Here is an 11,414-nt window from a genome sequence, read left to right as displayed (position 1 = left end):
CTTTACTTTATTAACTTCCTCTCATTCCAAGTATAAACCAAAGCTTGGGATCCCCCTCTTTATTTATGCTAGCTTATTCACTGGCTTCTGATTACCTCCTTTACTGATATTCCATCTCCTCCCTCAGAATCCAAGACAAAGCCTGTAGCCCTTCAATCCCAGATACCCTCCTTCTCTCAGTTGTTTGATAACTGAAGACACTTAATTTCCTGCTTCAGTTGGTTTCTGTTCTGCTTGTATTGCCATCTTTATACCATTTTTACTGACTTATCTTCTTTATTGTCTCCCACTCCCCCACAAGAACAAAAACTCCCCAAAGCAAGAGTTTTGTCTGTTTTGTTCACAGGAGTGTCACCAGCACCCACAGTAGGCCTAGGTCTGTCATTTTTTCTTTTTTCTTTCTTTCTTTCTTTTTTAATCCCTTTATTTATTTATTTTTATGTGGTGCTGAGGATTGAACCCAGGGCCTCCCATGTGCTAGGTGAGTGCTCTACTGCTGAGCCACAAATGCAGCCCCCAGCCTAAGTTTTTCTTTAATGAATGAAATGCCAGCTTCCATCACCATCCTCTGAACTCCTCAAAGGCAAGGATTTGATTTTGTTTTTGCAAATCTAGCATTTTCCTCTCACATACTGTACATTCAATAAGAATTGGGGCTGAGGCTGTAGCCCCAGCGACAGAGCACTTCTCTAGCATGCATGAGGAACTGGGTTCCATCCTCAGCACCACATAAAAATAAACAAATAAAATAAAGGCATTCAGTCCATCTAAAACTACCAAAAAAAAAAAAAAAAAGACTTAGTTTTATGAATGCCCTATTGGGAAGACAGGCCAATTCCTGGGTAGTTTTAAGCAGACAGAAATCAAGAAAAGGCCTGTTAAAAACAACTGGTCAGATTTCTGCCTCAGTTCCAGGCCTCCTGCTCCCTACCTAAGATCCCATAGATTCTATCATATTAGGCCACTGGACACACTAGTACAACTGCAGACGTACTTGCAGGTGAGTGGTTGTGGAGTTTAACAGAATAGGTTTATGGCATTAAAAAAAAAATCTCCCCATTTGCTAGGCATTTATTTGTATATGACACTAGCAGGGCCAGGTGCCAAGAATTCAGAAGGGTTTCCCTGGACTGGGAGGGAAGAAAGGGGAGGAGCCTGTTATGGTGGCTTTGTGGAACTGCATTTTTGAAACAATGTTGTAATACAGTTTCAGGCGCCATATGGAAAGACTAGGACTCAGGAGCGGCAGGGCCCTTAAGTCGGTTGTTCTAAGACTCTTTCCAGCTGCAAGATTCCAGGGAGGAAGGAATGAAAAAGAGGGAGGGAGGAGAACAAAAGGTCCTCTGACAGTTGATTTTTTAAACCTTCCAAGTAACTTTTGGACAGCGTGCTCTTGACTTTGAACACACCAGTGATTTCCCTCAGGAGGAAGGGCTCGAATTACTACTTCAAACTACTAAAGACCTGTTGAGCCCGCACGGGGACACTACTGGGATTCCTTTAAGAGGCAGCTCTCACCCTTCCACGGGCCTGGTGGCAAGGCCCGAGGAGGGTTGTGCGCGGGTGGGTGTGCGCTGGGCAGCGGCCAACAGAGGAGGGGCTGAGGGTGGCGCGGGGCCGGCGCTTTTCCCCCCCGCCGCCCTGGCAGCGGCGGTGGCCGCCACTGGCATGGCAGAGATGCGGTCGGGGCTGCCAACCGGGCTGCAGCTCAGCGCGCTGCCGGACCACTCGCCACTGCTGCAGCCCAGCCTGGCGGAGCTGCGGCGCCGAGCCCGGGAGGAGGGCACCTGGTTCGCCCCGCTGCCGCTCACCGATTCCTTTCTACTTCGATTCCTGCGCGCCCGGGATTTTGACCTGGACCTGGCCTGGCGGGTAAGTGCTGCGCTGCGCCTGGCCAGCCGGGCAGTGCGTCTGTGACTTCACCTGGATCCCTGCGGACGCTCCGGCTGTCGGCAGGACCCACAGGATCCTAACGCACCAAGTGTGGGCGCTCCCAGCGAGTGTAGATCTTCCAAGAAATCGCGCGCAGGTCCTTCCAGTTCTTTTGGAGTTAGTGCAAAGGGGGAACCTTAAAAAATGTTGGAGCCCTCGGGGGTAATGGCAAGCAGTGGAATTCGACCTAGATATGTCTCCAGAGCCCGTAAAGTTTTGGGGGAAACTTTATGCCTTCCTCTTCCTGGGAGAAATCCTGTGATAGGAAAGTAGAAGCAGGTATCTCAGAATTGTCACATCTGAGCAGAAAAACTACGTGTGGCGAGGAAAATGATATTGCCGGTAAAATTGAAGATCCGAAGCCATACCCTAGCAAACTAGTATTATTAATAGTAATATTTAAATGTTAAGACTGTAAAGCAGCCCGGTATATTTTTGAACCCAGGGGAACGACGGGGTGGTTCTTTTATGTTTCCAAGTGTGTTACACCAGTTTGAGAGAAAGGGTGGTGAAAAGACCGAAATCAGAGATGCGACCTTGAATTTGTTACTTGGGGTTCATTGTCCTTTATCTGTTAAATAACGGTGAGAACCCTTATCTTGTTGATTGATTGTGAGGATTGAACATTAATCAGTTAAACGGTTAGAACAAGATGTGCCCAGTACAGTGCCAGGCACATGGTAAGCACTAAGGAATTGGATGGGATCTAGCCCATTTTCTGAGTGCCTTGCTCAATGTCGTTCTGCACGTTGGGAACAGGGAAGTCAGTCCTAGAACAGAATTTAAATGTGCTTCATTGAGGTTGTTTTTTTTTTTCTTTCCCTTGTTTTAAGTAAAAATTTTTTATTGAAAAAAGCAAATAGTGAAAATACTGCAGATAATACAAAATAGCAAAAAGTGCAAAACAAGTTTTTAAAAGTAACTTTCTGAAGGAAAAAATTTCTTTACCCTCAATACCCAGGGACCATGTCTGTCATTTGTCGGTTTACCTTTTCAGCCATGGCCTATATTCACATAAGCAGGTGCATGCGTGTTCTGCCTTTCTTACCTGACTTATCAAGGGAGTCCTCTCATATGACCATGTACACATACATCTTGCTTATTTTGGAGCTGCTGTTATGCCATAAAATGGGTATATTACATATTAACTAGTCCTCTGCTTTCTGATGGGATTTTACCAACTGATGCCAGTGCTGCCTTGCACGCTGTTCAGTCTTTCAGTGATTCTCTTTTTTGGACTCTTAACTGTTTGCCTAGAGTACACAAGATGCAATAAGCAAGGTTTCTGTGGTTTCTTCCATCATCAATGGTGCATCTGGTATATCTTCATGCTTCCTCTGGTGCATAAATAGGGACACACCCTTATTGAATAAATTTAGGTGGGGAAATTGCTGGATGGAATAAGAAGTACATTTTTTCAGTCTTGAGGAATATCACAAATGGCCTTCCAGAGGGTTTGCAGTAATTTTATCACTTTCATATTACATAGTGAGATTTTGTTTGTTTGTGGTATTGAAGCTAGGACCTCACACATAAAAGCAAGTGTCTTACCACTGAGCGATATTCCCATTCTGTCTTTTAAAAAACTTTATTTTGAGATAGGTCTTGCTGAATTGTTGAGGCTGGCCTTGTATTAAAAGACTCTGGAGTACCTGACATTACAGGTGTGTACTTCCATGACTGGCTGAGAAATAGCTTGTCATGGTTATAACAGTATGCATGCACTTTGAGGGTAATTTTTTTTCTGTGTGTGTGGTGCTGGGGATTGAACCCAGGGCCTTGTCATGCAAGGCAAGCACTCTACCAACTGAGCTATATCCCCAGCCCTGAGGGTAATCTTTAATACAGCTAACCTTTAAAAATTATTTTTTACTTTAATTGCCTGTTTGCCATTTGTTCATTTTTATGTCTTACTTATTCATATCTGTATATCAAAGTATCTGTGTATCAAAGAAAATCGTTCTTTGTCCTAGTTTGATGCTTGTCTTTTGACATTACTATGCTATTTTCTTTCAGAAAGACTTTAATTTTTTTTATTGTGATCAAATGTATTGATTGATTGTTTTTTGATTGCTCTTTGTTCTTGCTTTTGATGCTGGCAATTGAACCCAGGTAGGGCCTCATGAATGCTGAGTACCTGAGAGCTACAACCTCAACCCCCACATTTGGGTTTTAGAAACTCTTCAATCCAGAATTTTCCCAAGAAATGATGGCTTCTCTTTTTTTTATGTTGGCGTGGTTGATCTATTGAGATTTATTTTGCTGTTAGGACTAAAGTAAGAATACAGTTTTCTTTATTTTCATGAAGTTCAATGGTTATGCAAGTGTCCTGACATCCTGAGTAACAAGCTAATGTGTACTCAGCAGCAACTGAAAATGAAGATTTAGTTTTAGTTCTTGTGAGGAGTGCAGTTTAAATGAGGTATTGAACATATATGTTTGGAGATAATGAATAATAAAATGGTGTGTTGGCTGATTTTTAGTTTTGCTGTTTTTTTAAGAAGTAATGTCTAAGTAGAAAAAGAAGTAAAATTTAACTTCATCCTCTGTGACTTAGATATTCTTCTGTCTTCCTCATTTCACTGAATGGTTTTTATTACACTGTGCCCTTGAAGAACTGGCTAGTAGGACTATGTCCGAATCCACTGGACACTAATCAAGTTTCTGTCTGTGACCTCTTTGTCTTAACTTTTCTGCCAACTGGAAAGGAAAGAGGAAAGAGTAAAAATGTGAAACTGGCTTTTAATTTTCCTTCACAGTGGCAGTTAATTTAACTCAAACTCCATATTCATAATATATAAGCCCTACAGTTTTTGTAGGAAGAAACCTTGAGAAGAACACTGGTTATGATGAAATTTCTCATTATTCTAGCATTTGTATTTGAAGTTATAATGAATTAATAAGGTCTTGTAATCCTCATAGCTAACTAATATGCTTGTGAAATGCTGGGTACATTTTAAAGAAGCATTTGCATTACTTTTTCATGTTAGAAGAAATTGAGGTGTAAAAAGTAAGTAAATTGCCAAAAATCAATGTACCGATTAAGTGGAGCAGAGATTTGAAGTTGGGTAGAACTCAGGAGGGACTATGCTATCAGATATATGTAGTAGCCTTTTTGGTTTAAAACAATGAAAAAGGGCTGGGATTGTGGCTCAGTGATAGAGTACTCGCCTAGCATGTGCGAGGTCCCGGGTTTGATCCTCAACACCACATAAAAATAAATAAAATAAAGATATTGTGTCCAACTACAACTAAAAAATAAATATTGAAAAATATTTTAAAAAACAATGAAAAAAACTATCCTCAGCTCTCTGTCTTACAAATCCTTATGAATTTTACAATTGAATAGTCCAGTCCTGTCTTTTACAAGTGAATAGTCCAGTTCTATTTTTGATTTCTGCTGTTGTAGTTTGAGTAAAATTTATGCCCTCCAAAACTTGTATTGGAGTTTAAACCCCATTGTGAGGAACTTAATCAGAGTATGGTGTTTGGAGGTGAGGCCTTTGGGAAGTGATTGAGATTCTCTAAGATCATCAGGGGGGTCCCCACAACAGCATACTGATGGCTTAAAAGAAGTGCAGGACAGCCTGCTACTCCAAAGGCCTTGACAGGAGTATCTCAAATTAGAGGCCAACCTTGGCAACTTAGGCAGAACTTGTTGAAAATAAACTAAAAGGAGGATTGGGATGTAGCTTAGAAATCGAATGATCCTGGGAAAAGGAGGAAGAGGAAGAGGAACAGGAGGAGGAGGAGAGAGGAGGGGAAACCAGTAGCAGCAGCAAGAGAGAGACCACAGTGCACACACTTGCTGTCTCTTGCCATCTGATGTCCTGTGCCACCTTGGGACTCTGTCAGCAAGAAGGTCATGAGAAAATATGGCTTCTAGGACCTTGGGTCAGAACTATGAGCCAATAAACCCCTTCTGTTTATCACTTACCTAGTCTGTTATTGTTATTACCAACATAAAACTAAGACATGGGATTTTTAAAATCCTTTAGTTATCTTCATAGTTTACCCAAAGATTTTAAAACTTTCAAAATTCCATGGATTCTCCGTGCTAATTTCCCTCTAAATGTGATTTCTGTTTTGAAACTTACCAGATCACGTAATTTTCTTATCCATCTAATGGTCTTAGTTGCCAAGGTTGGCCTTGAACTCGGAATCCTCCTGTCTCAGCCTCTGGAGAGGCCAGGATCTCCCCACTCTGATAAAGCCATTAGTATTCAACCATGGAGGTTCCACTCTGATGACCTTAGTTAATCCAGTAACTTCCCAAAGTTACCTTTCAAGGTAGTTGTAGGAGGACTTGAAATTACTTCATTAGACCTTGTAAGAGTGGCACAAAGACCATTATTTTGTTTGAAAATACATGAAAAATATAAAAGGAATCTTTATGATAAAGTATAGTTAAAACATAACACTGTAAATATTTTTTTCACTTCTATTATTTTATTTATTTATTTTACAAAACATGCATGTTCCAATAATGAATATTCGTTTGCAGCCATATTTTTGTTACTGTTGACATAAGGTAGTTTGAGAACTGCTCAGTAATAGTTCATTTTTGGCATTTATGTAAAATATTTGCACTAATTGGACCAGTGAATTCATTTATCAGTAGAAGAGTAATAATCCAAGGTTTGGATTTCGATGTTCCACTTTGCAAAAGTTAAGTGTCAGAGGAATGAAAGTGATTTGTGCATCTTTACAGAACTTAGTTTTTCAAGTGTGTGGACATGATTTATTCATGCATTGATTCATTCTTTTGTTCAACACATATTTCTATCCCCTGGGAGCCAGCTGTCTGCAGAGACCAATATGCTGACTACCCTGCCCCTATTACCTAAAAGATCACTTCTAACAAAGCCACAACTTTTATCATTCCTCAGGAAATAAAGGCTTTATTTCTATATAGCTACTAATATTCTGTTTCTAGCATTTTGCTTGAATCAGAATTAAAAGACCTGCTTATATGTCTGAGGAAACTCTCAAAAAGTAATGAGCATTGTAAATTGCTGTTGATACCTCTTCTAATGCTCCTGAGGACAGGAGGAGGAAGGGAAATTCATCTCCTAGAACAGAATGAACATACCAGAACCTACAATGTGCCTGTTGTTCTTACGACTTTTGGAAACTGATATTTAGGTCACCAATTATTTCTTGGTTGGCACACTGACTGACTTTTTCCCCCCTTACCTCTCTGTTTCATTTAGCTCTCAGCAATGTTCTCTCTTTTTCTCTTTTAAAGTTAAGAAGAGTTTATTAAATGTGGAGATGAAAAAGAGGGAGAGAGACACAGAGAGAGGGAGACAAGATCAGAGGAGGCGGGCCGGGTGATGCTGATGACTTTGCTCCTCCTCTCTGGCCCAGCCAGCCTCTCTCTCCCCCAGCCATTCCCAGCCAGGGACACTTTCCAGGGCTCACAATTTCTACCTCTACTTCCTGTATTATTTGTAGTTTCTCCTCCAGATCATTACTGCTTTTTGTGATTATGGTTACCATCTTTATTCTAATGCATTTCAAATATAAAATCTATCTTTTCCTTTTTGCCTTAACTGTGATTCCACATTGCTAATAGGTGTCTTTAAACTGAAAATAAAATATTGTTATTTTAGAAAAATTGAGAAGGATGAAAATCATAAAGATGAAAATTAAAATATAATAATTTTTAAATATATCCTTTACTTTAGTATTCTTTACAGTGCATTTGTTGATTGGCCATCTCTGGTGTTTATTTTGGGGTGGCAGGTGGTGGGGTGGGAAGAATGTCGGATTCCTTAAAAACATATTTTGCCAAGATTTTTTTAGCCAGGTGTACTGTTCCTTGGGCTCTCTTAATTCAGTTGATTGATCTCTATTCTTCTTCTTTTTTTTTAATACTAAAGGTGGTATTTCAGTTATCTTCTGCTGAGTAATAAAACATCCCAAAACTTCTTGCCTTAAAGCACAACTATTTATTTGTGTTCTCTAGTTTGGGCAGGGCTCAGTGGGGATGCTTCATCTCTGCTGAACATGACACCAGATGGGAACTTGGTTAAGCAAGCCTAACCAGGATGACCTCTCAACCTCCAGGGCTTCTCTCCATGTGAACTGTTTTCATTCAACAATCTTACATGGTGTCTGAGTCTCAAAAACAAAACAACAACAAATTCAGAAGGTTCCAGGGTGTTTTAAGACCTGGTGCAGTGTCATTTCCACCAATTTCTATTGGTCCAAGTAAAGTGTAAGGTCAACTCACACACAGGAGGCGGGAATCAAATAAATAGATCCCACTGCCTGCTAGAAGGAATGAATGTATATACCAGGAGGGGAAGACGTGTTGGTAGCTGACTTTAGACACTATCTACTCTAGGTGGCAACTGAAAATTACTAGACTGAAAATTATTTGATGAAAAACTCCTGTTACCTTAGACCCTTGATGATGGGAACTTGGGCTCTATAGATGGATGCTATCATGCTCAGCTAAAAGATACCCCAGATTAAAATCCAGATATACTGGATTTAATGGATGTCTAGGTTCATATAATGTCAAGGTTTTCCTACTGTTATCACAAAATGCTTACCAGGTGTACAATCTGTGGACAGTTTTAATTTTATTTTTCAGTTACTAAAAAACTATTATAAATGGAGAGCAGAATGTCCAGAACTAAGCGCAGATCTTCACCCTGGAAGTATCCTTGGACTTTTGAAGGCTGGCTACCATGGAGTTCTGAGATCCAGGGATCCCACTGGCAGCAAAGTTCTTATTTACAGAATTGGTGAGTCACACACAACTCTTCTTCCCCCCACCTTCCTTCTCCTCCTTCGCCTCCTCTCTCCTCATATTTTTCATTGATTGCTGAATAGAATGTTTTAGTGTCTGTGTTTAAAAATTTAGGTTTCAATTTATGTTTTTAGCTTTCAGACCTAAGTCCCTTTAGGTCTTAATATTTACCAAATATAAGAAAATGTTGGCAGTTTTGAGAAAATTAACAGAATTTGGTGAAAATCCTACTTGTACTTTTCCAAACAGTCAACTGTATAAAATAAAAGAAAAATGGGAAGAGCAATAGTGGGAAAAAGTGAAAGTGCTCAAGATAAAGTGTTCAAAAAAATGTTTAGTAGGAAATAAAAAGAAAAAAAAAAGAATTCTGAACTATAAGATATAAGCCACATGTATTCACAGATTTTGTCTGATATGTTCATTGCTGTGTCGCAAGCACTGAGCATAGGGCCTGGTACATGGAAAGCGCTCATTAAATATTTGTGGAATGAGTGAGTGAATGACCAGTTCAATAATGCCCAGGGCTGAGAAGCAAGGGACTCATTTCTCTGGATGGAGGAGGGTACAGTAGAGATCAAGAACCCCTGGGAATTGTTGCAGACACTTTATTCCATTAGCACCTTTTTATTTTCATGTTTTCTCTTTTTAATTACTAGGCATTCCTAGTTTTGTGAGTGGGTGCTTTATCCATTCAAGCTGCTACAACAAACTGTCATAGACTATGTGGATTAAAAAATAGCAAGTTATTTCTTACAGTTGTGAAGGCTAAGAAGTCTAAAAGGCATCAGCAGATTTGGTTTTGATGAGACCCTGTTTTCTGGTTCATAGACATTTTTTTCACTCTAACCTCTACATCAGGGGCAAAGGTCTCTCTTGGGCCTCTTTTCATAAGGGCACTAATTCCATTTTTGAAGTCTCTTACCCTCATGGCCTGATCGCTTCCCAAAGACTTCCCCACTAATATCATGACCTTGGGAGTTAGGATTTCAACATATAAATTCTTTGTGGGGGACAAAGATATTCAGACTACAGCATTTGGTGACCTACAACTTCTGTTGCCTTTTTAGTTCTGTGTATGATTTTAAAAGCCGGGTGAAAGGGAACTCTATAGCTCAGTTGAAAGGACAAATAAAATCAACTTTTTGTGAACTGCATTTTATGAATTATCGTCTTATAGAAGTTTCATTCTTTTTTCTTTCTTTTTTGAGATGGGGTCTTTCTGGGCTCCCTGGGCTAGCCTTGAACCCCAGGGGTTCAATCATCCCCCTGCCTCAGCCTGCCAGAGTAGCTGGGACTAGAGAGGTGTGCTATGATATCCAGCTAACTTTTAAATCTTTAAAGAATTAAACTTTATGTATTTATATTTTCAGCCCGCTTAGAGATAAGATACTTGCCTATAATGAAAGCTTGGTATCTGGCAAAAGATATTATATTTAATTCTTGAAAGGGTATCAGATGATCTAATAGAATTATTCTGTTTTCTTTTTATTTATTTTTTGTCCCAGCTTGTTTGTCAAAAAAAAAAAAAAAAACCAACAACAACAAAAAAAAACTGAGTTAATCGTTAAGCCATTATCTATAAAGCAGACATTAAAATGACCTTTCTGTTCTTTCATGTCTCCTCTAGTGCCAGAGGCTATTGAATGATTTGTCAGTCATAAGTTCCTTGAACTCCTCAGGGATAGGGTTGCCAGTGTTCGTGTTTTATTTAGCAAAGAAACCTACATATTATAAGAATATAGGGTGCCCAGTCATATTTGAATTTCAGATAAAGAATATTTTTGAAGTATGCATGGGGCATAGTTGTGCTAAATAATTATATCATATTTATCATAAATTCAGCTTTAACTGTGTGTTCTATATTTTATCTGGCAAATCTATTAAGAGTTCCCAGGAACATAAAACTGAAATTCATAGCAAGGTTTTGGGCTCTGCAGTGCCTGACTGAATTCATTCTCTCTCTCTCTCTCTCTCTCTCTCTCTCTCTCTCTTGTCCCTACCCCCTCTCTGTTTATGAGCCACCTGGGCAAAATAAAAAGTAAAAATGACATTTTGGTAGTGAGAAAGAAAACATGCTCTTTTGGTCATAAGTACTTCTTAAAGACTAGCCAGCACTATCTCATCAAACTTTCTATGATGATGAAATTATTTTATAGTAGCCACCAGCCACCTGTGGCTACTGAGCACTTGACATTGGCTCAGACTATTAAGTTAGTTGACTCAGAAATTTAGGTCATGAAAATATTTTGATCTGTAAACTTTACTTGGCTCATCACCCAGTGTCTGAAGGAGTTATATTTATTTTTCAAATGCTTACCACGAACCTGAGGGTTTTTAAAAGCAAGAGTAATCCCATTATACCCTCCTAAGACTCCTTCTGATTATCTTTTCTTTTTCTAGATATTTAGGGCTTTTGTTGCTACTAGATGTTACCAATCAATACTTAGGTCTGTTAAGGTTCAGTCCTCTAAAAATATACAAAAAGTCCTCCTCTATCCCACCCTGCCCAGCCTCTGCCCCAGCCATCTTTCTTCCTAGCTCCCTCTTCTATTCTAAGCCAGACTTGTTAAACTAGGATGTTCACCATCCACACTTTCCAATCATTCCTTAGCCCATACTGCTCTGGTTTCACTCCCACATCTGCTAAAAAGACATCAGTGACGTTTTCGCCAAATCTCATGGACAGGTTTAGTCTTATTTTACTTGGTTTCCAACACAA

General features: G+C 39.6%; 1 protein-coding gene across 1 annotated transcript in view; it reads left to right on the top strand.

The window, feature by feature from the left end:
- Positions 1 to 1,258: 1,258 nt before the first annotated feature.
- The window catches only part of Ttpa (alpha tocopherol transfer protein), a 20,233-nt gene continuing 10,077 nt past the window's right edge, over positions 1,259 to 11,414 (top strand). Inside the window, exons 1-2 of the mRNA XM_046460560.2 lie at positions 1,259 to 1,872; positions 8,537 to 8,690. Coding sequence (XP_046316516.1) covers positions 1,669 to 1,872; positions 8,537 to 8,690 — 358 coding nt within the window. The 5' untranslated portion in view covers positions 1,259 to 1,668. The remainder of the gene's footprint in view (positions 1,873 to 8,536; positions 8,691 to 11,414) is intronic.

Source organism: Marmota monax, unplaced genomic scaffold (genome assembly GCF_021218885.2).
Source record: "Marmota monax isolate L192 unplaced genomic scaffold, Marmota_monax_Labrador192_F-V1.1 WCK01_AAM20220418_F8-fsc00063, whole genome shotgun sequence".
Classification (NCBI taxonomy): Eukaryota; Metazoa; Chordata; class Mammalia; order Rodentia; family Sciuridae; genus Marmota; species Marmota monax.
This window is presented reverse-complemented; position numbering and strand designations above follow the sequence as displayed.